This window comes from Myxocyprinus asiaticus, chromosome 21, assembly GCF_019703515.2.
Source record: "Myxocyprinus asiaticus isolate MX2 ecotype Aquarium Trade chromosome 21, UBuf_Myxa_2, whole genome shotgun sequence".
NCBI lineage: Eukaryota > Metazoa > Chordata > Actinopteri > Cypriniformes > Catostomidae > Myxocyprinus > Myxocyprinus asiaticus.
The window spans coordinates 32,137,238-32,161,063 of NC_059364.1; the positions used below are offsets into that span (position 1 = coordinate 32,137,238).

The 23,826-nt window shown below is 37.7% G+C and overlaps 1 protein-coding gene across 3 annotated transcripts; it reads right to left on the reverse strand.

The window, feature by feature from the left end:
* Window positions 1-1,237: 1,237 nt before the first annotated feature.
* On the reverse strand, window positions 1,238-22,151 carry sfxn5a (sideroflexin 5a). Of its 3 annotated transcripts, none has more exons than XM_051648855.1 (14): window positions 21,991-22,149; window positions 16,813-16,881; window positions 16,645-16,722; window positions 16,361-16,387; window positions 16,063-16,117; window positions 15,472-15,497; window positions 12,474-12,527; window positions 12,302-12,358; window positions 12,015-12,080; window positions 9,319-9,409; window positions 6,070-6,185; window positions 5,876-5,961; window positions 2,681-2,798; window positions 1,247-1,858 (listed from the first exon to the last, which is right to left on the reverse strand). In XM_051648855.1, exons 1-14 carry the CDS (start codon window positions 22,045-22,047, stop codon window positions 1,781-1,783), a joined length of 978 nt encoding a protein of 325 aa, XP_051504815.1. In that variant the 5' UTR covers window positions 22,048-22,149; the 3' UTR covers window positions 1,247-1,780. The 3 variants fall into 3 exon arrangements, with proteins under 3 accessions (XP_051504816.1, XP_051504815.1, XP_051504814.1); XM_051648854.1 differs by having other exon boundaries at window positions 12,296-12,358; XM_051648856.1 differs by lacking the exon at window positions 2,681-2,798 and having other exon boundaries at window positions 1,238-1,858; window positions 12,296-12,358; window positions 21,991-22,151.
* Window positions 22,152-23,826: the final 1,675 nt, after the last annotated feature.

A 23,826-nucleotide genomic window follows, 5' to 3' on the forward strand; every position in this document is an offset into this window, starting at 1 on the left:
ATTCTAGCAATGGATCTAACGATAAAATTAAAGTTTACTGGAATCATTATACAGCCCTGCCCCCCAAAAAACCTCAAACACAACCAAATATAAGCAGAGATACAATCTATTAATAATATTAAAGAAGAAGAAAAAAGTAAATGAGGAATTGTAGACCTGTGTACAGTTTCATTAACCATGATAGTGTTTCTGGGTGTGTTCTTGAACTAAGAAAAAACTGAAAAGCATGGTCTGCATTATAAGTAGGCAAGTAAAAAAGTCAGTGAAAATATGTGTTAAAAACCATTCCATTATAAATCAAACAGAGTGAGATCATTACATGCAAGTAAATTAGTGTTAACCTATATGAAAAGTTATACAAGAAAGCTGTATATCATTGCCAGTAGTACAGTTGTATAAGTCTTATAGCTATATATTTATATATCTTTTATATAAGTGGTCCATTTCATGGTTTGAAACTTGTAAAAGATGTAAATGTATGTAATGATAAGAAAATAATTAATAGGATAGTTCACCCAAACATGAAAATTCTCTCATCATTTACTCACCCTCATGCCATCCCAGATGTGTATGATTTTCTGTTTTTTCTTCTGCTGAACACAAACGAAGGTTTTTAGAAGAATGTCTCAGCTCTGTAGGTCCATACAATGCAAGTGAATGGTAGCCAGAAATTTGAAGCTCCAAAAAGCACATAAAGGCATCATAAAAGTAATCCATAAGACTCCAGCGGTTAAACTCATATATTCAGAAGCGATATGATACTGATCAATATTTAAGTCCTTTTTTACTATAAATTCTCATCCCTTCCCAGTAGGTGTCGATATGCGCAAAGAATGTGAATCGCCGAAAACAAAAAGAATGTGAAAATGGAGATTGATAGTAAAAAGGACCTAAATATTGATCTGTTTCTCACCCACACCTATCATATCACTTCAGAAGACATGGATTAAACCACTGGAGTCATATGGATGCTGCCTTTATGTGCTTTTTAGACCTTCAAAGTTCTGGCAACCATTCACTTGCATTGTACTGACCTACAGAACTGAAATATTCTTCTAAAAATCTTTGACTGTGTTAGGCAGAAGACACATCTGGGATGGGATGAGGGTGAGTAAACAATGAGAGAATTTTCATTTTTGGGTGAACTATCCCTTTAAGCACATAGAACATATTACTTGCATATAATGAGGAAGGCAGTGTAATTTTATTAAATGCATTTCTTTTCTTGTTAAAATGGTCTTAAATCTCAAAACTGAATAAGAGACTACATTTAGAAAATGTACATGTTGTATATGTGGTTGTTAATTTATTGCGTTAACATTTATTTGTAAACAATAATTTTTCAGTCATTTATAGGTAATTATTACAGTATTGTTTCAGTGGGAAGGTTGATACATTTGTAGCTTTTATGTGTATGGCAAACAAGATTATTATGTACTAAGAACATCACGGCTAAATTTAAAAGAATCAGGTTGTTCATTCTGTAAATATCCTGCAATCCTCTAGTCTAATTTACCAATGCCATGTTCAGTTGCATGCAATGGGGATGATTAGCAATAGTGAGAGTCTGTCTCCGTATGTGGCTGGGAGAAGATTTACATTCATACACAGCAGGAACAATCCAGTGAGACGCAAGCTTCTAACCATTACTTTTACAAAGACTAGGTTTAGCGTGTATTCGTATAAATGAGCAAAAGCACTGTTTTTTCTGTTCACACATGTGGAATTTTACCGTAAGAGATGAAGGCATTAGTTGATTGGTTTCAAGTATTTACAAGGGTTAAAGACCCTTGTTGTAGGTCAGGATCTTGCACTCTGTTGCAGCAGAGATCTCTGGCTCTAGCTCTGACACATGGATCTGGGAAATAGAAGGCAAATGCAGTGAACATAAAGAGGCACAAAAACACTTTTTATGAATTTTCATTCATTTATAGCTTATTATTATTATTTTTTTTAATTTACCTATACCTAAATCACTGAGCAACAACAGAAAAACAACACATAAGAAAACAAATACCAAGGATCATGATAAGGTTGTGCAATTAAACATAGCATTAAATAGCATTGTGCTTCTTTAGCACTGACATTAAGATTCAGATCATTTGGCTACAGTGAGATAACCATTCACAGCTATCATTAAGTCATTGAGATATTTAAAATGTTTAATCAAATGAGAATTAAAAGTGTGCCATGTCTTCCCTGCCTGGAGCATTTTTCACAGTCAAAACTGACACTTCAACCATCATAAAAAGCTAAAATGAAGCAGCGAGCACTGATAAATATCCAAAACAGGGCCAAAACTTGCAATATTTTGCTCAGAAACAGATGGCAATGAGTGTGTGAGTGTGCGAGGCAGAATCTGAAACAGACATCCTGTGGGGTGTGAAAAGGTGGGGGGGACAGGAGTGGAGTTTTTTGGGAGCGTTCATCTGGAACCCTCGAAAAAGTGTAAAGAGGGAGCGAGGGAGTGAGAGGAGAGGAGGAGGGGAGGGCTGGGAGAGGAATAGAAGTAGTTGGCAGCACATATGTCTGCAGTTCAGTAACCATATGGATGAACAGCTTAATAAACACCATTTTAAACCATAACCGTCTACATGACAGACAAAGAGAGGGACAGGGAGAAGGTGAGAGGGAGAAAGTGAATCAGAGAGAGTGCTGCTGTGTGAGTGCTTGCGCTCACCTGACTGTTTTGGGGGAATAAGCTGATGGCAACAGGCAGAGCCAGGCCGAACGCGCAGAGACACACCATGCTGTGAACAGGCAGCACAAGACGAGGGTGCTTCTGCAGCATAGGGAGTCTAACAAGAAATGAATATGTTATTGGCAGAACACACCCTGAAAACAACAAGAAACTCCTAAAATAATAAGCATTCCTGTGATTATTATTAAAAGCACTCGCTGACACTTTTTATCTGCTTTACTCTGACACCTCCCCCTCCCTCACTCCCTCCCTGGCCGCAGAATGTGTGGGGGGTTGTGGGATAGCATGCTCTGCAGGAGTCCTCCAGAGTAGTCCTGCTTTAATGAAGGCAGCGGCTGCTTAATGATGACTTCATCAACACATACGCATGATGAGCTTTAATTGGCCACCAGTAACTCTCTCTCTCTGCGTGCATGCTTGTATGTTAGCAAGAAAAAGAAAAGGAAAGAAAGAGGTATGCTAAAGACCTTTTATCATGTCCATCAACTGCTCTAAGTAAATCGTCACATTCATCTGTCACTCTTGAGTAAAGTGTGAGAGAAAAGGGAAGGTCAAAGCTGAAATGAAGAGACGTACAGTAGTAGGTGAAGAGATAGGTGAAAGGTTCAAACAGCACACATATATCACACAGACTCCTCTCAGCGCTCTAATTAATCAAGGATAGCCCTGATCCTGCGCCCCGCCCTCAAAGCAGTGACCCTCCTGCACCTCTGTTCCTGCTCCATTGAGAGCCAGTGAAGGTGAGCTGACAGGCGGCATAGCAGAGGACAACTCTCCATTTACTGCAGCTAACACGCAGACACATCAACACACACACATACATGTAAGCACAGCAGTACACACCTGCAAATCAGAGCAGGAAGTATTTGGGGATATTGAGTCTATTCGTCACAATCAAATTCTGTTGATGAGTTGATTCCATACATACAGTGGGGGCCAAAAGCCTGAGACCACAGTGAAAATGCTTCTATTTTATAATTTATATTGTCAGCATAACTATTTCAGTGAAAAAAAAATCAGAATTTCTTAGTATTTGGTATGTCCCCCTTGTTTTAATGACAACATGCACTTCCATAAGTAAGTGCAAAACTTGATGAACCATGTTATTCCTGCATGATGTTTTTGTTGTTTTTTTGTTTTGTTAATTTTCTCCCCTTTTCTCCCCAGTTTGGCATGCCCAATTCCCAATATGCTCTAAGTCCTCATGGTGGCGTAGTGACTTGCCTCAATCCGGGTGGCGGAGGACGAATCTCAGTTGCCTCCACGTCTGAGACTGTCAATCCGCACATCTTATCACATGGCTTGTTGAGTGCATTACCGCGGAGACCTAGCACATGTGGAGGCTTCATGCTATTCTCCGCGGCATCCACGCACAACTCACCACGCGCCCCAACGTGACTCTACCCTCCCTAGCAACCGGGCCAACTGGTTGCTTAGGAAGCCTGACTGGAGTCACTCAGCACGCTCTGGATTCGAACTTGTGACTCCAGGTATGGCAGTCAGCGTCTTTACATGCTGAGCTACCCAGGCCCCCCACTCCTGTATGATTTAAGAATGTTCAACTTCAACTCAATAATAATTTCTACGAGCCATATATCGAGAGATATCGTATAACTTGACATATGACTCGTACGTATAACTTCCTATAGAGACCAACTAATCAACAAACAGAATTTAAAATCTATACAATAAAGGCATCAAAGTTTAGTTAGCCTCTTATTCAACACTTTATTTTAAGTAAACATCAGTGAACAAATTTGGTTACTCATTCTGTATTTATTTATGCAATTTAAATAAAATACTAATGTTTTCTTTCTCCCATGGTACACAAACGTTATTTTTCTATCAAAATCATGGTTAGGTTTAGGGTTTGGATACAGGGTTAGACTTTATGGTTAGGTTTTGGTAAGGGGTTAAACTTACGATTTTTTTATTTTTTTATTCTTCGTTGCGCCGTTTATTTTTCTCTAAGGTAGTAAAAGTTGTACGTTTTGGCACAAGCTTTTTTATGATTTTTTATGATTTCACCATCGTACTAATTTTTACGACTTGTCATGATACCATGATGGATTGTTTCATAAAGCATTTTATTTGCTTCAGGATAAGCAAGGATATCTGATCTTTTGTACAAAGGAATTAAAGGTACTGTTTTTTATGGAATGATATGTAGAAAATGTTCCTTCTCCGTGAAAGTTATCACTAAAATAAGTGGTCTGAGATATCTCAGTGGTATCTGTGACAGCAATAGGACTGTGACAGCAAACAAAAATGTGACCAAGGGCCACGGCTATTTTGCTACTCTTGTGTTTCAAGACAACCATAAGAAGATGCACTGCTCTCAACGATATCTTTGGAGGGCAGTGTTTTGGAAAAGGGGGGCATATCTAATTTAACGTGGAAGTTCCAGAACGGCTATAATCACTTACAGCAACTTTAACATGGTCTTGCAAATTTGCTTACATTTGATTAGTGATCCAGAAATATTGCAGAATCTTAGATAATTCTTCTCCATTTTACAGTAAAACTTTTCTTTGTGTTCATTTGTTCAGCTCTGTAGATCCTTACAAAGTGAATGGTGGCCAGAAATGCAAAAGGTTCAAAAATTACTTAAAGGCAGCCTAAAAGTAATCCATATGAATCCAGTGGTTAAATCCATATCTTCTGAAGCGATATAATAGGTGTGGGTGAGAAACAGATTTTCACTTTTTCTGTTTTTGGCTATTACATTCTTTGTGCATATTGCCACCTACAAGGCAGGGAGAAGAATATTTGTAAAAAAATGATTTAAATATTGATCAGTTTGTCACCCACACTTACATATCACTTCTGAAGATATAGAATTAACTACTAGAGTTGTATGGATTACTTTTTTGCTGCCTTTATGTGCTTTTTGGAGCTTCAACGTTTTGGTCACCATTCACTTGCATTGTATGGACCAAGAGAGTGGAGATATTCTTCTAAAAATCTTTGTTTGTGTTCAGCAGAAGAAAGTCATATACATCTGGGATGGCATGAGGGTGAGTAAACAATGAGAGATTTTCATTTTTGGGTGAACTATCCCTTTAACACTTGGAGCTACAGATAGGGTGTGTGATTTGTGGGGTAAATTGTGTGATAGCCCAGTAAAAATAACTCTGAAGTCTGAAATGTGAAATTTGCAAGAATTCCTCTGACCTCTCCAGCATGGCCATTACTATAGGCGGCAACAGGAGGATAGGCATGGGCAGCACGACACGCGTCAGGGCTGTCTCTGTCAAAGCCTTAACAAAAAGAGATTTATCACACGATAACTCAGAAAGGACCTCACAATAGTTCAATAACAACAACCTTTCACTTTGAACATGCAAAGGATCTCAGAACCTACTCACATGTCTGGCAGCCAGCTTCGAGGTGCCCACCACATTTCCTCTGTCATCCAGTACACTGATGCCCTCTGACAGTTCAGTGTGGCGCATCAGCAAAACATTGCACACGTTGGCACTTGCTAAATGGGACGGAGAACTGCAGTTAGAAAACAGGAATTATAAATGGATAGTACAGACTCTAAATTCTGATTTTACGAGCCGCTTTTGTATCTGCTGGGACTATAATTCTAATAATTCCACACCTTTTAGCGCACATTCTATATTAATTTGTCAAGTTGCTACATTGCTCGGCAACCGCAAACTCATACAGTTAGAATAATGAACTATATATTACTTGGCGAAAAATGGTTTATTCTGATTATTATTTATGATAAATTTAACTGCTTATTGAACATTGGGGTCTTTTATATTTCGATTGACACAATTTTTATCAAATCGACTGCTCGTGTTGTGCCGAAGAACATCCCCTACCTGTTGTAAAATCACTGTAATGCACGATCCATCATGGCTTACTGATTTATTTGATCACAAATAAATTTATATCTGATGCCCAACATATTTGTATATGAATACCAGTGTTGGGGAAGTAACTTTGAAACTATAGCTTCACAAGCTACAAGCTAAGTTATTAAACTACTATAAACTACTCTTTTGTAAAAGTAGTTAGCTACACTACAAATCACTAACAAAAAGTAGCTAACTATATTGAAGCTATTTAAAGAAGAACATAAAAAATGTAAATATTAACAAAAATGATAGTTATATACTTAAATTGGGTGACACTACACAATTAGGGTGACAACATACAATTGAACAAAAATGTATACTAAATATAAAAAAATAAAATAAAAAAAACCCCACCTGAAATATAATTATATTGGAACGACATGAAAATGAGTAGCCTAAATGGTGACAGAATTTTCCGTTTTGGTGGAACACATAATTTAAAGAAAGTACTATAATTTTTATTAATATATATATATATATATATATATATATATACACATACATACACACACACACACACACACACACACACACACACACACACACACACACACCGATCAGCCATAACATTAAAACCACCTGCCTAATATTGTGTAGGTCCCCCTCATGCCGCCAAAACAGCGCCAACCCGCATTCTTCTCACCACAACTGTACAGAGCAGTTATCTGAGTTACTGTAAACTTTGTCCGTTCGAACCTTTCTGTCCTTTCTCTTTTGACCTCTCTCATCAACAAGGCTGTGATGAGGAGGAGGGCGTGGCCAGGCCGTGAGGGTGCATGGCAGGCACTGAGTCACCTAATCAGCCGAAAGGGGGATAAAGATGAGCCGGGGGCACCAGTTCGAGAGAGAGAGAGAGAGAGAGAGAGAGAGAGAGAGAGACATACGTGGTCACTGTGTGTGTGCGTCTATGTGTTTCATGTCATGTTATGAAAGTTATGTTGACTGTTCTGCTGGATCCTGCCTCCTCCTTGCCCATCCTGAACCCGTTACAAAGGCATATTCATCCACAGAACTGCCACTCACTGGATGTTTTTTGTTTTTGGCACCATTCGGAGAAAATTCTAGAGACTGTTGTGTGTGGAAATCCCAGGAGATCAGCAGTTACAGAAATACTCAAACCAGCCCACCTGGCACCAACAATTGTGATGAGAAGATTATCATCTCAAAATGCTATTCTGCGATGCAGGTTGGCGCTGTTTTGGCGGCCTACACAATATTAGGCAGGTGGTTTTAATGTTGTGGCTGATCGGTGTATATATATATATATATATATATATATATATATATATATATATATATATATACAGTATATGCATATATATTCTAATAGAACCAAACAGGGTATTAATAATCTATTGAGACTTGAATAACAACAATTCAATTCGGAAAACATTTTGATCTTGGATGTCTACCCTTAAAGAGGGGTTAGCTGGATATAACACTAAACAAAACAAATAGCTTAATATGTCATAGTGTGCACATGAATTACAAGAGGAAAAATTATTAGAATAATGATTTACTTCCTGGCATTATCATCTTTGGCCTGTGGTGAGATTGATGTGAGGGTGTGTGAGAGAGAGAGAGAGAAACAGAGATAGAGCCTGAAGCATTTTTAATTTACAGGCCTTGTGTTGTGAGTTATCAGTGTTCATTGTGGCAGTGTTGTGGGGCTGAGTTAATTGGCTGAGTAAATAGCTATTCACCTCTAAGGGGTTCAGACCCAGGCCAATTAACCACAAACACACACACACACAAATAGAAATGGAGAACAAAGAAATATAAATGCACACATACTACATTTTATCTGAAATAGTAAAGGGTCCTGGTTTAGTTCATCAATTGAGGCATATTCAGCTTTCAAGTTCAATTAAAATACAAAATGTGTGTTTATAAATGTACTGAAGCCCAGATGATGTCTTCTGGACATGAATTAAAAGTTTGAACGAATTTTAGCATTTTACTCACAATGCGTACTGTGATGATGTTTAGAGATATTGAAAAAAAAAAAAAAAACAAGGAAAAAATGTAATCAAAGCCAAATTTCTAACAATTAGTCTCCACTGTCTTTAATTAGCCAACTTTACTTACCTTTTATAACTAAACTATGAAAAACAACAACATGGCGGCCTGGAGACAGAGAAGCTAGTGCTAAGACAGAGAGTACTTTAGGCCTAATTAACCAATTAAAGAACGGCAGCCGAGAGCTAACAAGGTCCTGTTACCCCAGCCCAGTGATGTGAGGGGGAACCTGCTGATTTAATTAAAGGGGTGGGGTACGAAAACAATTTAATTACAGCCAAGTATCCCCAAGGCATTGTGGGACAGTCTCCCTGAGCCCCTCTGGACCTGTTTGAGCCTCACAACGCTAATGGAACAGTGAGATAACATTTCAGCAGCGTCCCCCTCGACAACAGGATCAGTCAAAACACAAAACGTGAATAAACAACAAGAAACAAATGCTTATCATGCGGTTGAGGTTTAATGGAATGACTTAATTTAGAAATTAAGTGTCATTACAAATGCAAAGATGTGGGCTTTTAGACAGCAAAATAGCTGGCAAAACTGCCATGATCTGTAAGCATTAATTAATACCATGCATTAACGACTCAATCATTTTGTGCTTTAATAATCAGGAATTTACTAGCAAGTTCACATGACAGAAAGTACTAGCCCGATTTCTTTTATAAAGACAATGGGACAGATTAAGTGATGCATGCAAGAAAATCAACACAAACATGCACATACCAACAGCTGGGAAGGGGATGAACCTCTGGATCAGGATTCTTGTAGATGGACTGAAATTCTCAGCTCTCTTTATAAGAATATTCAGCCCCACCTGAATGCATATACACACAATTATATTTAATTTCATTGACTAATTTCCAATTAATAACATTAATTTTTTATAGCCTTTTTTGCCTTTAATTTATAGGGCAATGTAGACCAGACAGGAATGTGAGAGAGGGGGAATGTAATCGGGACATGGCCAGTACTCAAAAATAGAAATAGACTACAAATTACTTAATTACAAATTATAATAAGATTACTTTAATGATTACTTCATGGAAAAAGCAATTACATTACTAATTAATTGATTTTAAGTTAACAATTTTCACTTAAGTTTTTGTTTTTTAGCTCAACAAATTCAAAATATTGTCTTTATTTCCTCGTTCATTGTTGTTGTCCTTTCAGCTGTCAAAGAAACACAGACATACACATGAACATAATTCATGTTGTAAATGTATTCTACATAAATAATGTTATTGTAGAAATATGTGCAATCCAAATAATTTACTTAAAAGTAATTTTAATAAAAAATTAGTAACTGTAATCTGATTACAATAATTTAAATTGTAATGCATCACACTACTTTTGACTTACTGTGTAATTAGATTACACACAACACTGGAGATGACACAGGCCCAATTTGAGCCTATGTCCTGATCCAATGCATGCATAGAGTCGCGTCGCGGGTAGGACACAGCACAGGTATCAAACACAGGGCACGGTGATGCGATTCAAGAGGCAGACAGTACACACAAGAATAAACCAAGGTTTTTCCCTTCTTCAGGTATGAACAAAGTGGGGGGCCTGGGTAGCTCAGCGAGTATTGACGCTGACTACCACCCCTGGAGTCGAATCCAGGGTGTGCTGAGTGACTCCAGCCAGGTCTCCTAAGCAACCAAATTGGCCTGGTTGCTAGGGAGGGTAGAGTCACATGGGGTAACCTCCTCATGGTCACGACCTCCACATGGTTAGGGGTTCTCGCTCTCTGTGGGGTGCGTGGTAAGTTGTGCGTGGATCGTGGAGAGTAGCATGAGCCTCCACAAACTGTGAGTCTCCAAGGTGTCATGCACAGCGAGCCACATGATAAGATGCACGGATTGACTGTCTCAGAAGTGGAGGCAACTGAGACTTGTCCTCCGCCACCTGGACTGAGGTGAGTAACCGTGCCACCACAAGGACCTACTAAGTAGTGGGAACTGGGCATTCCAAATTGGGAGAAAAGGGGATAGATAAAGAATGAACAAAGTGACATTGATGAGTTTGCAGGTTAGTATATGAAACTGGTGTAACTGTGCAAACTGAACGATTAGAAATGGCTACATTAATTATGCAATTTATTTATCTGTAGCACTGAATGGGATTCATAAGCTGTTAAATCACAAAAGACATAAGCCCTATACTTCCATTTTGACGCAAATGCTGAGCTTCTGCGTACATTCAAATGCGAGCCTGTCAATGTATATTCCATTTATCTGTGCACGTATACACAGGCGGTTGGCGCATGCGTGCTACGACTGCTATGAGACACCTGACTTTTGGGAGTTTAGACCCTTAAAGATCTTAAAGGTCTTTATATTCCTTCAGACTCAAGTTATACAAATGCAGGTATCTCCAGACCTCTCCCACACACACTCTTGACTTGCAAATCCACTATTGTTGTTTCACCTTCATCTCCTGATGTTTAGCAGCGATTGCATCTTCTAACACTTCTTCATGACAGCGGCTCAAAATGTAGTGTTGCCACCTTGTGGACCCAAAAATTTTTTGCACACAACTCCAGGTACATTCACATTCTGCGCATTGAAAGATGCTCGGTTAGAAAAATCGGGCTGCACATGGTCAGTGCTCGTGCACTCTGCTGATGACAAGATTTACGTCACGCATCCTGCCGTAGGAGTCGTAGCTGGGCGCAGCCGACAGATGTCGAAAAAATCCTGATTTGACTACAAATGAAAAACTTGCTTCATGTCCAATATAACAATGACATCTTAACCTACATTAACCCGATATGACAAATATAGCACATTAAGTGAAAAAAATATTTGTTTTCATAGTGACCTTAACATCATATAATTCGCTGTCGGTTTCATGACAGGTCATGACAGGTTATGCTAAGTTGTTTCCCATCTTGCCTTGGGAGTCTCTGGTCATTTCTCTCAACTCCAGTTCAAGAACTGTCTAACAAACATCTGAGAACCAAACCCATTCACATCCCTTCCCTTCCCAGTAGGGGTCTTCAAATGCGCTGTAGTTTTAATTAGTGGCCCCCTCCCACATTTCTCACAGGCATGGGGCCATTTGTGGTTGTCGTCACCATGGTTCTGCTTGTCATGCCCCTGGGCATCAAACTGCTGCCCAGCAGGGCAGCTAATTGGCTCTAGAGGACACAGGAGGCGTGACTAGAAGGATATGCAATTCAGCAAACTGAAATACACCATAGGGTAGGGCTGTGTGTGTGTGTGTGTGTGTGTGCACCTGATACTGTCAGGTTCCATCAATTTGCTCATCAAAATCGTATTCACATAACATTATATACAAAACAGTGATGAATAATTTTTTTTTTCTCTAATCATAAATTCAGGGATTTAAGAAAGGTTCTCTCTACCAATCAAATGACATACTTAATACAGTTTTGTGTATGTGTGTAAACTCACTGCTATAGTAACTGCACTGCTGACTGCACCAAGGTATCCCCGGAAAAACGTTGACATTGGTGTGGGCTGAAAACATAAAATTAAATGAAAATGTGAAAATACAACAAAAAATCTAAATTGTTACAACAATGAAGGCAGACATAAATACAATGTCATCATTTAACACTTTTTTTTTTACTTATCACTTTATCTAAATTTTAGATTACATGAAAGATAAAATATTTCATGCTTCTATTTGGGCTGTCAAAACAACATGTACTGCTCAAACTTATATTACTTATATGCACCTTAGTTGCATTACGGTTGCAGTAGTTGACACAGGCGTTGTGGCTCTGGTTCAGCCACTGTGAGAAAGGGAGTGAGATTTAGCCAGAAACTAAGCTTGTAAGGACTTGATATGTCATGCAAAAAAGACAAAAACTACATGTACTGTATGCAGGTTTGAGACTAATGATATACCTGCCAGAAGATGGTGGAAGCAAGAGTTTGATTGGGTAGGAGGAGGCCCACTACCTATAAATGGAGGAGTGATTTACAGCAAGTAAAAGAGTAAAACATAAATTATGTTCATATTTACATCTGTTTGTGTGTCTGTGACATCTGAAGGGCGTGCGGCGTCTAACGAGACATTGTAAGGGAGAAACATGTTGTGCTGAGTGTTTGACTTGCTTGCAACAATGAACAAGGAGGAAATATAGAACTGTTTTTAATTGGTTGAGCGGAAAAACTTTTCTGTGAACTTAAAAGTACAATAATTACTAATGTGATTCAGTGGCATCTCTACATGTTGTGCAAAATGCGTGGCATTATCATAACTTTATTTTAAGATATAATATAATTTACGCAAACTAAACTTTTTTATATCCATTATACAAAAGTAGATTTTCTTTAGAGAAATTCTATAATTAATAAGGTCTGTTGCGTTAAAGCCATTTAATTTGCTATGTCTGAGCTATTCCGTCATCCTCAGTGGGAGCTCAAGGGAGGTTTGAAGAACGTCATGCGCATGTGTAACGAACGTTCAATGATAGCCTGAGGGGTACATTTGCTGGTTAACTTAGTTAAAGCGCACTGCTCATCATTTCAATGAATTGTATGCCATTGATTTGGGGTGTTGTTGATGCATTGCTTTGTATTTGATAAAAATAACTGCAAAATATTTAGAGTCTTTTGTTTTTATTGGTTTTGTTATGCTGTTCATGCAAGTTAGTGAGATAATATGCAGTCTTTTATGATTCACCTATATCTGATTTGCTTTCACTGTAACAGTGGATAGGCCTATATGTTCGATTTTGTTTTCACACCCCAAGTGCGAGTCTGGTGAAACCAAGGAGTTCTAGGGTGAAAGTTCTACCTGTCAATCAACCGCTGCGCTAAAATAATGTTTTTAAAGGAAATAATCATCCAATCAGAAAATTTGAAAAAATAAATGACAATTCTGCTATAAACGTAATGTTTAGAACATTTGATTAAACAGAAGTATAATTGGCAGAAACAGTGCACCGCTTTTTTATGTTTTTTGATATAAAATTAAAATTCTCTCATGATTTAGTTACCATTAAGCCATCCCAGATGTGTATGACTTTCCTCCTTCAGCAGAACCAAAGTGAAGATTTTATTAAGCACATTTCAGCTCTTTTTGTCCATACAATGCAAGTAAATGGGTGCCATCAGTCTGCTGGCTATCTGACCATCCAAAAGTCATATTTAGGCAGCATAAATGTAATCCACATGACTCCAGTTAATCAATTATCAATGAATGTCTTCTGAAGCAAACCGATAGGTTGGTGTAAGAGACAAATTGATAATTAAAACATTTTTAACTTTAAAACGTTGCTTCCGGCCAGCGCTTTATTGCTGTTTGAAATGACCTAACTCTCGCGTGACGTTCGTTCCTCTGTTGTATACAAATTGTGCGTTTCCGACTTCTCGCGCCATTGCGCTAATATCAGGCGACAGCAACAATGCGTGGACTGCTTGCAGGAAGCAACTTTTTTGTTAATAAAGTTTTAATTGTCGATTTATTTTTTACACCAACCGATCGGTTTGCTTCTGAATACTTTAACTGATCGTCTGGAGTCATGTGGATTACTTTTATGCTGCCTAAATATGACTTTTGGACCGTCAAACAGCCAGCAGCCTGATGGCACCCATTCGCTTGTATTGTATGGACAAACTAAGCTGAAATGTGCTTATAAAATCTTTACTTCAGTTCTGATGAAGAAGGAAAGTCATACACATCTAGGATGGCTTAAAGGTAACTAAATCATGAGAGGATTTTCATTTTTGGGTGAACTAACCCTTTAAAGCTTTTTGTTGTATTTAAATTCTTATTTTAAGTGTTTATGCTTAAAGTAACACTTTCAGTCATTTTAATAAGGAAAATTTGGCCAAAGTAGCTTCAGAAAAGGTGACTTTAGCTGAAAGGCGAGTAGTTTGCATCCCTGAACACACTGTAATGATTGGTGTATGCAGTCATGAAATCAGAGGCCCTCTCCTTGAAATCCGAACACAATTGGCCAAAAGAGATGCATATTACCAGGTGTAAATGGCGAAGGCGCCTGTTAATACGCATCTTAATACCAGGCGATAAACAGGGCACACACACGCAGTGGGAATGTGTGTGTGTTTGAGAGAGTGAAGTCAAAACTGATGCACTAGGTTACAATTACTTTCTTGTTTCTTCTTTATCCTTTAAAATGACGGAAAGCTTTAGAATTATCCGTCAAGGTTTCAAAAAATCTGTAAATGATGGAGAATGTTCAATTAATGAAACCACTGTTTAGTTAGGTGATTGTTTGTGCTCCACCAAAGTTAATGAGCCTGAGGTGATTACTTTTTCCATTAAGTAATCAGTTAAGTGATCTGATTACAATTTTAAAAAATTTGTAGTTGTAGTGGATTACTTTTTGGATTAATTTACCCAACACTGCTGATAAACATGGCTTCACAATGTGATTTGGCTAGTCATTATTAGTTTTGGTTTGTCAATCCTGAAAAACAGCTGGCTTATCTTTGAACGTTGGGTGTTTGGTTTGCAAATGTCTTTTATTAGTTTCACAGGTTTTAAACTTTCATTTGCAAGCACCTCAGAACAAAAAAAACACTGTGGATGTGGTTCGTTATTTATCATGATGCATGTAAATCTGTATTTTATTTACTGTTTGTCATACTTCCATCATTTGTCCAATCTTTTTGTTTGCCTAAACACTAGTGTTTCATTCGTGAACGAATCAGTGTTTTTGAACAAATCTTTTAAGTGAACGCATCATTCTCGTTAAAGATGTAATGTACAGAAATGGTGATGAACGAATCTTTTTAGTGAACAGATTGAAAAGACTCGAGTCACTGGGATATATCAAAATCCCCACCAAACGCCGTAATCTCCTTCCCCCTTGGTTAAAAACCCCTGGTCTAGACAAACAAGAAACAATTTTCTTTTAAAACAGTGACTTACCACTGGTGTACCAAAGGGCACAAAACCTGAAAGGAAAATAAAAATATAGTAACAGAAAGACTATGCTGGGGAAAAAAGAAGGATTTCAGGAGAAAATGAATCCCTTGACCTAATGACAGAAAAATACAAATAATGTAATTTTGACATTTGAATAGTGTGGATTAGACCACAGAATTACACTTCATTTCATGTATGGTTTAATGATCAGGATTACAGACTCTCATATGACATTATGGCTTTATTACTGACCTTTAACACGTTAATAAAATCCTCATTACTCATAAGAGACAGCATGGTTCAGAGGTAGCCATCATAACTGTCAGGCTGGTCTCTCTCACTATCTGTTCTCTCTTTAAATAGTGGTGTTAACAGAAGACTAAAATACTCCTATTTCTGAGTGGCCCAACAACACTTCCAGTCAGCAGGGGGGAGAGGCTTTAATCAGAGCCCAGCTGAGTGTGACCTTTTCCAACAGATCGGTCCAGAGAGACCCCCTACCATCTAACTCCAGTCTCCAGAGCTGGTAACAAGCAGCAAACTGCCTACCACCCATGACACTGATACACACTGAAAACACACTCACACCCTTACCTGACATGCGAAAGGGCATGGGGATCTTCTCTCCTGTGTCTGGATGGATGATGGCCTGAGGACATAATGAATCCACAGACAGCAGACAGGTTGAAGGAGAGAAAAATGAGAGAGAATAAGAGGTGAGAGAAGACTGATGGAAGAATTACCATCCTGTTATCCGTATTCTTCTTTTATTGCACTACTAATCAGAACTACAGCTTGTGAGTGTGTGTCTGTGTGTCACTTAAAGGACTGTACAATGATATTGAGTGATTTAAGGAATCTGTAAAAGGCTTTCATAGCTTTTCACACTCACCTGTTTAACCTTCTGTGCCTCCCAAAGCTTGTGAAACAGAGAGAAACATGCAAAAGAGTTAAATGTTTACAATTATTTCATCCTTGCCTTGCTTTTGTGTGACCAAATGCAACCAAACTCTTTCACTCAACACATTCTGACTGAATTGTCGCCTTGTAGCAAATTCTGACATTTTAACTGGCTGAAGTTTGCTTCCTCACCACATTTCCATCAGCTATTCACCAAACAAAATACGATGGTCTTTCAAAATTAACTTTCAGCTTTTAAGGAGCCCTATTACTTACCTGTGCATTAGTCACGCCTGCAGGCAGAGTTCCATATTTGAACTGATCCAAGAGTTTCATACATTCACGCAAACGATTCTAAAATAGAAAGAAGAAATCTTTTTTCCACAGGATTTTTTAACTATCCAGTGATTTGAGGCTCAAATATTTCAGGAGACTCTCGCCTACCTCTGATACAAGGAGTGTGCGAGGGTCGATCACATCCAAGAAGTGTCTTAATCTGCCATAAAAAAAACCCTGAAGGTAATAGTGAAAAAGTAAAAAAATTAAACAATATTATGAACTATATATACACATGTTAGGAACTAAATGTTTAAAGATTGTTTATAGCTTTTGCACATTGTATACACTGGCGGCCAAAAGTTTGGAATAATGTACATATTTTGCTGTTTCGGAAGGAAATTGGTACTTTAATTCACCAAAGTGGCATTCAACTGATCACAAAGTATAGTCAGGACATTACTGATGTAAAAAACAGCACCATCACTATTTGAAAAAAGTCATTTTTGATCAAATCTAGACAGGCCCCATTTCCAACAGCCATCACTCCAACACCTTATCCTTGAGTAATCATGCTAAATTGCTAATCTGGTTCTAGAAAATCACTTGCCATTATATCAAACACTGCTGAAAGCTATTTGGTTCGTTAAATGAAGCTTAACATTAAGTTTGTTTTTGAATTGCCACAGTATGCAATAGACTGTCATGTCTTAAGGTCAATATTAGGTCAAAAATGACAAAAAAAGAAACAGCTTTCTCTAGAAACTCGTCAGTCAGTCATTGTTTTGAGGAATGAAGGCTACACAATGCTTGCAATTGCCAAAAAAATGAAGATTTCATACAAAGGTGTACACTACAGTCTTCAAAGACAAAGGACAACTGGCTCTAACAAGGACAGAAATAGATGTGGAAGGCCAGATGTACAACTAAACAAGAGGATAAGTACATCAGAGTCTCTAGTTTGAGAAATAGACACCTCACATGTCCTCAGCTGACAGCTTCATTGAATTCTACCCGCTCAACACCAGTTTCATGTACAACAGTAAAGAGAAGACTCAGGGGTGCAGGCCTTATGGGAAGAATTGCAAATAAAAAGCCACTTTTGAAACAGAAAAACAAAAAGAAAAGGTTAGAGTGGGAAAGAAACACAGACATTGGACAACAGATAATTGGAAAAGAGTGTTATGGATCTTAACCACATTGAGCTTTTGTGGGATCAGCTAGACTGTAAGGTGTGTGAGAAGTGTCCAACAAGACAGCCACATCTATGGCAAGTGCTACAGGAAGTGTGGGGTGAAATGTCACCTGAGTATCTGGACAAACTGACAGCTAGAATGCCAAGGATCTGCAAAGCTGTCATTGCTGCACGTGGAGGATTGTTTGATGAGAACTCTTTAAAGTAGTTTAAGAAGTCAAACTGTAATTGTAATTTTTCACATTATTAATGTCCTGACAATACATTGTGATCAGTTGAATGCCACTTTGGTGAAAAAAATTACCAATTTCTTTCCATAAGATCAAAATCTGTACATTATTCCACACTTTTGGCCACCAGTGAATGTCATAACAAGGAGCAGAGTAAACAAAGGAACTGCACGAAATTTGAGTGAGTATTGCCTGGACTGGATTACCTTAATTAAAATGTATTTATTATATCAATCTCATATATAATGTAAGTTTAAAGAAATATGTGGTGCTGTTAAACATCTAATGTAGTTAATTTACATACAGTATGTATGGAGAGGGTTAGTTTTTTTGTTTACAAATGTAATATTTCATATACAGTATACACTGCTCAGTGGAACTAATTTTCAAACTGACCTGTAACATTTGGTGTTTTGTTATGTTTTTTCATTTAATTTTTTTGTCTGTTCACACAATTACATCATTAAAGGGATAGTTCATGCAAAAACTTGCATTGATGACCAACAAAGCTGAGATATTCTTCTAAAAATCTTCATTTGTGTTCAGCAGAAGAAAGAAAGTCATACACATCTGGGATGGCATGAGGGTGAGTAAATGATGAGAGAATTTTCATTTTTGGGTGAACTATCCTTTTAATGTTCCAATAAGTCTTAAAAGTAATAAGATAAGTGTTATTTACCATTAAGGGCAGGTTTGTGTGGAACAAGAAAAGCTCTTCTGTGATTAATAACCATGATAATTAATTATATGTTCACAATTGTATTAAATTGCTTGAAATATTATTTCTGAGGCCCCAGAAACTTTCTCCAGATGCGGGAGTCTGCTGATGTGCGCTATGACATCAGGGCCAAGCCAGTTGTTTTCACGTGCCAGGTGTGCCCGCCTCATTACTAACTGTCTGCTGGCTGATCTGTAGCCCTAAAGAAACTTCTTCCAACGCAATTAAAATGTTCAGATGTGCATCTGTGAAAGGTTTAAAACAAGATTTTAAAGCAGCACACAACATATTCTCAGTTTATCACGTCTAACAGACGGCCACATGTGACGGACGGCATACCGCTGCAGCAATAACAGCAGATGTTAATCATCTGTATTAAATAAATAAATGAATGAATGAATAAATAAATTACCTCTCCATTTCTCTTCCTCTGAGGTTAAAGTTATTGAGTCACCTATACTTAAAAATGCTTTAAATGTTTTTTTGTCTTACTGAATGTTCCAGTTTCACATGTTTTAACAGAGTATTATGAACTCGCTTAGGTACAAAATTGGGGCTAAAGTTCCCCCGGGGTAAAAGGCACTTTTAATTGTATTTTCTCCCAAAACAATAAACAGCAACAAAAACTACCACTGTACTTTCCTTAACACCTGTTTGTCACTATACACTGCAAAATATTCCTGATCCATGAGATCATTCTGTGCAGTGTCTGAAGATTGATTCTGAGGTAATCTGATCTAATATTTAATCATTTTAAAAATGTTGCTAATTTATTTTAAATCCTTGATATTATAACATTTATTTTTAGACAAAATTCTTATTTTTCAGTTTCAGTTATGTTTAAGGTGACTGAATCAAGTTTTTTTTATAACTGTCCAATTAGTGAAAGGATAGTTATTGGGGTAAAAAGCCCCCTCCTGTTGCAGGGGCTAAAGGCCCCCATAAAACATTAGTGGGGCCAATAGATTTGTTATGGAAAATGTTAAAAGTGGGCTCACATTGACTGATCTAATCACAATGGAGATTAATTTGTTTATAGAATACTTGAGATGTTATAAAATGCCAAATGTGATTGAAATTAACAGGATTTTTTTTTTGCCCTATAACTATTGTCCCTTACATGATATCACTATAACCTCATTTTCTCATGTCCCAAGAGCATTAAAAAATGTCATGTCCCAAAATTTTTGTTGTTTTTCCCCCAAACATTTAATTGTTCAGTGTTATACTCTCTCACTAACATTCTTTTGTTGTAAATGTGTAATTTAAACTGATAGTGAACGTTTTTTTTTTGTTTTTTTTTTGGCTCTTGACTTACTGTCCACCCTGTTATGTCATGATATTATGATCTTTAATTGAAGATTTGTGAAATTGCATCACACACTAAAGGGTAACATCAGCAATTCAGCAAAATAATATCAGTGTTATTTAAATTGTGTAACTCTTCTGTTTTATCTGTGTTTTCCTTTATTTTGTAATGTTAGTCTGTGTGGTCAAGCTTAACATGCTAACACTGTTATAGGAAGAGAGAAAATTAGGCTACATTCAAAAACATATACAGCTCTGGAAAACATTAAGAGACCATTGCAAAATTTATAGTTTCTCTGGATTTACTATTTATAGGTATGTGTTTGAGTAAAATGAACATTTTTATTTTATTCTATAAAGTACTGACAACATTTCTCCCAAATTCCAAATAAAAATATTGTCATTTAGAGCATTTATTTGCAGAAAATGACATCTCGTCAAAATAACAAAAAAGATACAAAGAAAACAAGTTCTTATTCATTTTTAAACAACACAATACTAATGTTTTAACTTAGGAAGAGTTCAGAAATCAATATTTGGTGGAATAACCCTGATTTTCAATCACAGCTTTCATGCATCTTGGCATGCTCTCTACCAGTCTTTCACATTGATTTGGGAGTGCTTCAGCAAGGCTGGAATCGGGCAGATTCGTCTTTGTGAAGGACGCATGAATCAAGTCACGTACAAGGTTATTCTGGAAGAAAACTTGCTTCATTCTGCTCTGACAATGTTCCTCAACTCTGAGGATTGTTTTTTCCAGCAGGAGAGTGCTCCATGCCACACGGCCAGGTCAATCAAGGTGTGGATGGAGGACCACTGGATCAAGACCCTGTCATGGCCAGCCCAATCTCCAGACCTGAACCCCATTGAAAACCTCTGGAATGTGATCAAGAGGAAGATGGATGGCCACAAGCCATCAAACAAAGCCGAGATGCTTGAATTTTTGTGCCAGGCGTGGTATAAAGTCACTCAAAAACAATGTGAAAGACTGCATCTTTTTTGTTATTTTGACGAGTTGTCATTTTCTGCAAATAAATGTTCTAAATGACAATATTTTTATTTGGAATTTGGAAGAAATGTTGTCAGTACTTTATAGAATTAAACAAAAGTGTTCATTTTGCTCAAACACATAAATAGTAAATCCAGAGAAACTGATCATTTTGCAGTGGTCTCTTTATTTTTTCCAGAGCTTTATATTTTAGCCTATTTTTAAGATTTACATATTTCAATTTTAAAATGAAATTCCATCAAATTGAATTCTGTAATGTTTAACAAAATTAAGTTAATAAAAAAATTACTTAATTCAATTTGATGGAAATTTTTAATGTCAATATAATTATGTTAACAAAAGTTGACAAATATGATAGCTACAGTACAGCCTATCATTCACAGACTATGTAGTGGCTAATTTTACTCACTGAATGTCTGCTCTGACTGTGCCCACCTAACAGGATGGAAAGTTATTTAGCTTGACCTTAACGGCTTATACAATCTTTCCATATAATGATGAAACATTGAGATCCTTAATAAGTATTTTACTTTTCAAAAATGTCAAAGCCCAAAAGACACCGAATTGTAGCAATAATTCAGTTCACATCTAAAGCTTAGTGGCGTCATCACACCGACAGAGGTCTCTGTTAATGAGAGTGAGTGAGAGCGGAAGGAGCAAAACACTGCACAACACTGCTTGGTTTTACTTTGATTTCAGCGTAAACGGAAGCTCTTTTTAAACCGCAGAGGGTGATACCTCTAAAACAATACTATCGAAATAGACAGTCTCCTATCATTAAACGTCTCAGGAGAGCCTGAAGATTTCAGCTAGATGTAACGAAGCACTTTTTTGAACTCTTTTAAAAGTCTTATATGTGTATGCACTGGGTCATATTGTTATTTACCTGATCAAAGCGAGACTCGCCGAGTCTAAATGGGGGGTACCCTGTCGAGTCAGGCATGGCAGATTTTGCCACAAACAGAGTGCATTCAATACAGTTGTTTTTCGGAGCTCTGCAAAGTAGCTACCGTACAGTTCTCAGATTGGTTGAGTCATCCGTGTTGATGCATTTTGGGTAATGGCGTTTTCCTCCAGGGTCTATTAAAGTGTGACGCTCTTCTATGAATTTATCGAAAGAGTTTAGACTCTGTCTTACATATATGTTGGATATTTGTCATTGGTGAAAACGTTGCTTTTCTTAAATCAACAAATTTGTTGAACACACTCACCTAGTGTGATTCAGTTTAGGCATTAATGTTATATTTATTTCCCTCACACATACTGACTCATCAAAAATGGTCATAATTCAAATATATCTTCCACAAGCTGTAGTATATAATGTTATCATTTAAATTATCCCATATACTCTCTTTAAAATAACAGAATGACTTTATTTATTGTGAGCACATCAAATCATGCATTTTTTGTCATAAGTGTTCTTGTCTGAGAGCTACATTTTCCATCTAATTATTGATTTACAAGCAAATGTCATTCTGTCTAAAAGGCACAGTAGTTGATATTTGTCAGAAAGAAGCTCAAAACATTAAAGTTTTTGAAAATGCTACTGTGAACTTAAGTTTTAACAAAATATTATCTGACATTAGACAGGTGAGCATGCATTTTCACCATTCATAGAGCTATATATCAATATTTGGCCATTTTTTACACTGCATTAGCTTATAACTGTCACAACAGTTTGTGATTTTTTTTAGTTTTTTAGTTAAGTTCATTTCAGCATTCATCAATTTGTGTGAATCTCATTTTTCATCAAGAAATTATGCTCCCTGTTCTCTAGATATCGGCTTTGGCCATTTAAAAACTAAGAGGTCAACCACTAATGTTTAGCAAATACTGTGTAAAATCATTTAAGTTCAGAAAGTTTGTATACATCTTATTCCCTTACCATTATATTGTATATATTTATACACAGATGAGCCAAAACATTATAACCACTCACAGGTGAATTGAATAACGTTGATCATCTAACAAGGCCACATGTCAAGGTCTGGGTACATTAGATGGGAAGCGAATAATCAGTTCTCATAGTCAATGAGTCAGGAATAAAGATCTGAGTGACTTTGACAAGGGCCAAATTGTTATGGCCAGATGACTGGGTCAGAGCATCTCTGAAACAGCAAGGCTTGTGGGGTGCTCCCGGTCAGCAGTGGTGAGTACCTACTGACAGCGGTCCGAGGAGGGACAAACCACAAACCGGCGACAGGGTGTTGGGCGCCCAAGGCTCATCTATGTGTGAGGGCAATGAAGGCTATCCCATCTGGTCCGAACCGACAGAAGGTCTACTGTGGCACAAGTCACAGAAAATGTTAATGATGGTTACAGGAGGAATGTCACAACACACAGTGCATCACACCCTGCTGCGTATGGGGCTGCGTAGCCACAGACTGGTCAGAGTGCCCATGATGACCCGTCCACCACCGAAAGCGCCTCCAATGGGCACGGCACGCGAGCGTCGGAAATGGATCTTGGAGCAGTGGAAGGAGGTCACCTGGTGTGATGAGTCCTGTTTTCTTTTACATCACGTGGACGGTCGTGTATGTCTGTGCTGTTTACCTGGGGAAGTGATGACACCAGGATGCACTGTGGGAAGACGACAAGCCGGTGGAGGGAGTATGATGCTCTGGGCAATGTTCTGCTGGGAAACCTTTGGTCCGGCAATTCATTTGGACGTCAATTGACATGTGCCACCTAAACATCATTGCAGACCAGGTAAACCCCTTCG

What these genes read in the sequence shown, in the direction of transcription:
- sfxn5a (XM_051648854.1), bottom strand. Translation starts at nt 22,047, where the DNA reads ATGCCTGACTCGACAGGGTACCCCCCATTTAGACTCGGCGAGTCTCGC. An exon ending in AGGCACAGAAGGTTAAACAG is followed by an intron (nt 16,118 to 16,360) that starts GTGAGTGTGAAA and finishes TTATGTCCTCAG; the next exon opens with GCCATCATCCATCCAGACAC. An exon ending in CGAAGCTGGCTGCCAGACAT is followed by an intron (nt 5,962 to 6,069) that starts GTGAGTAGGTTC and finishes CTTTTTGTTAAG; the next exon opens with GCTTTGACAGAGACAGCCCT.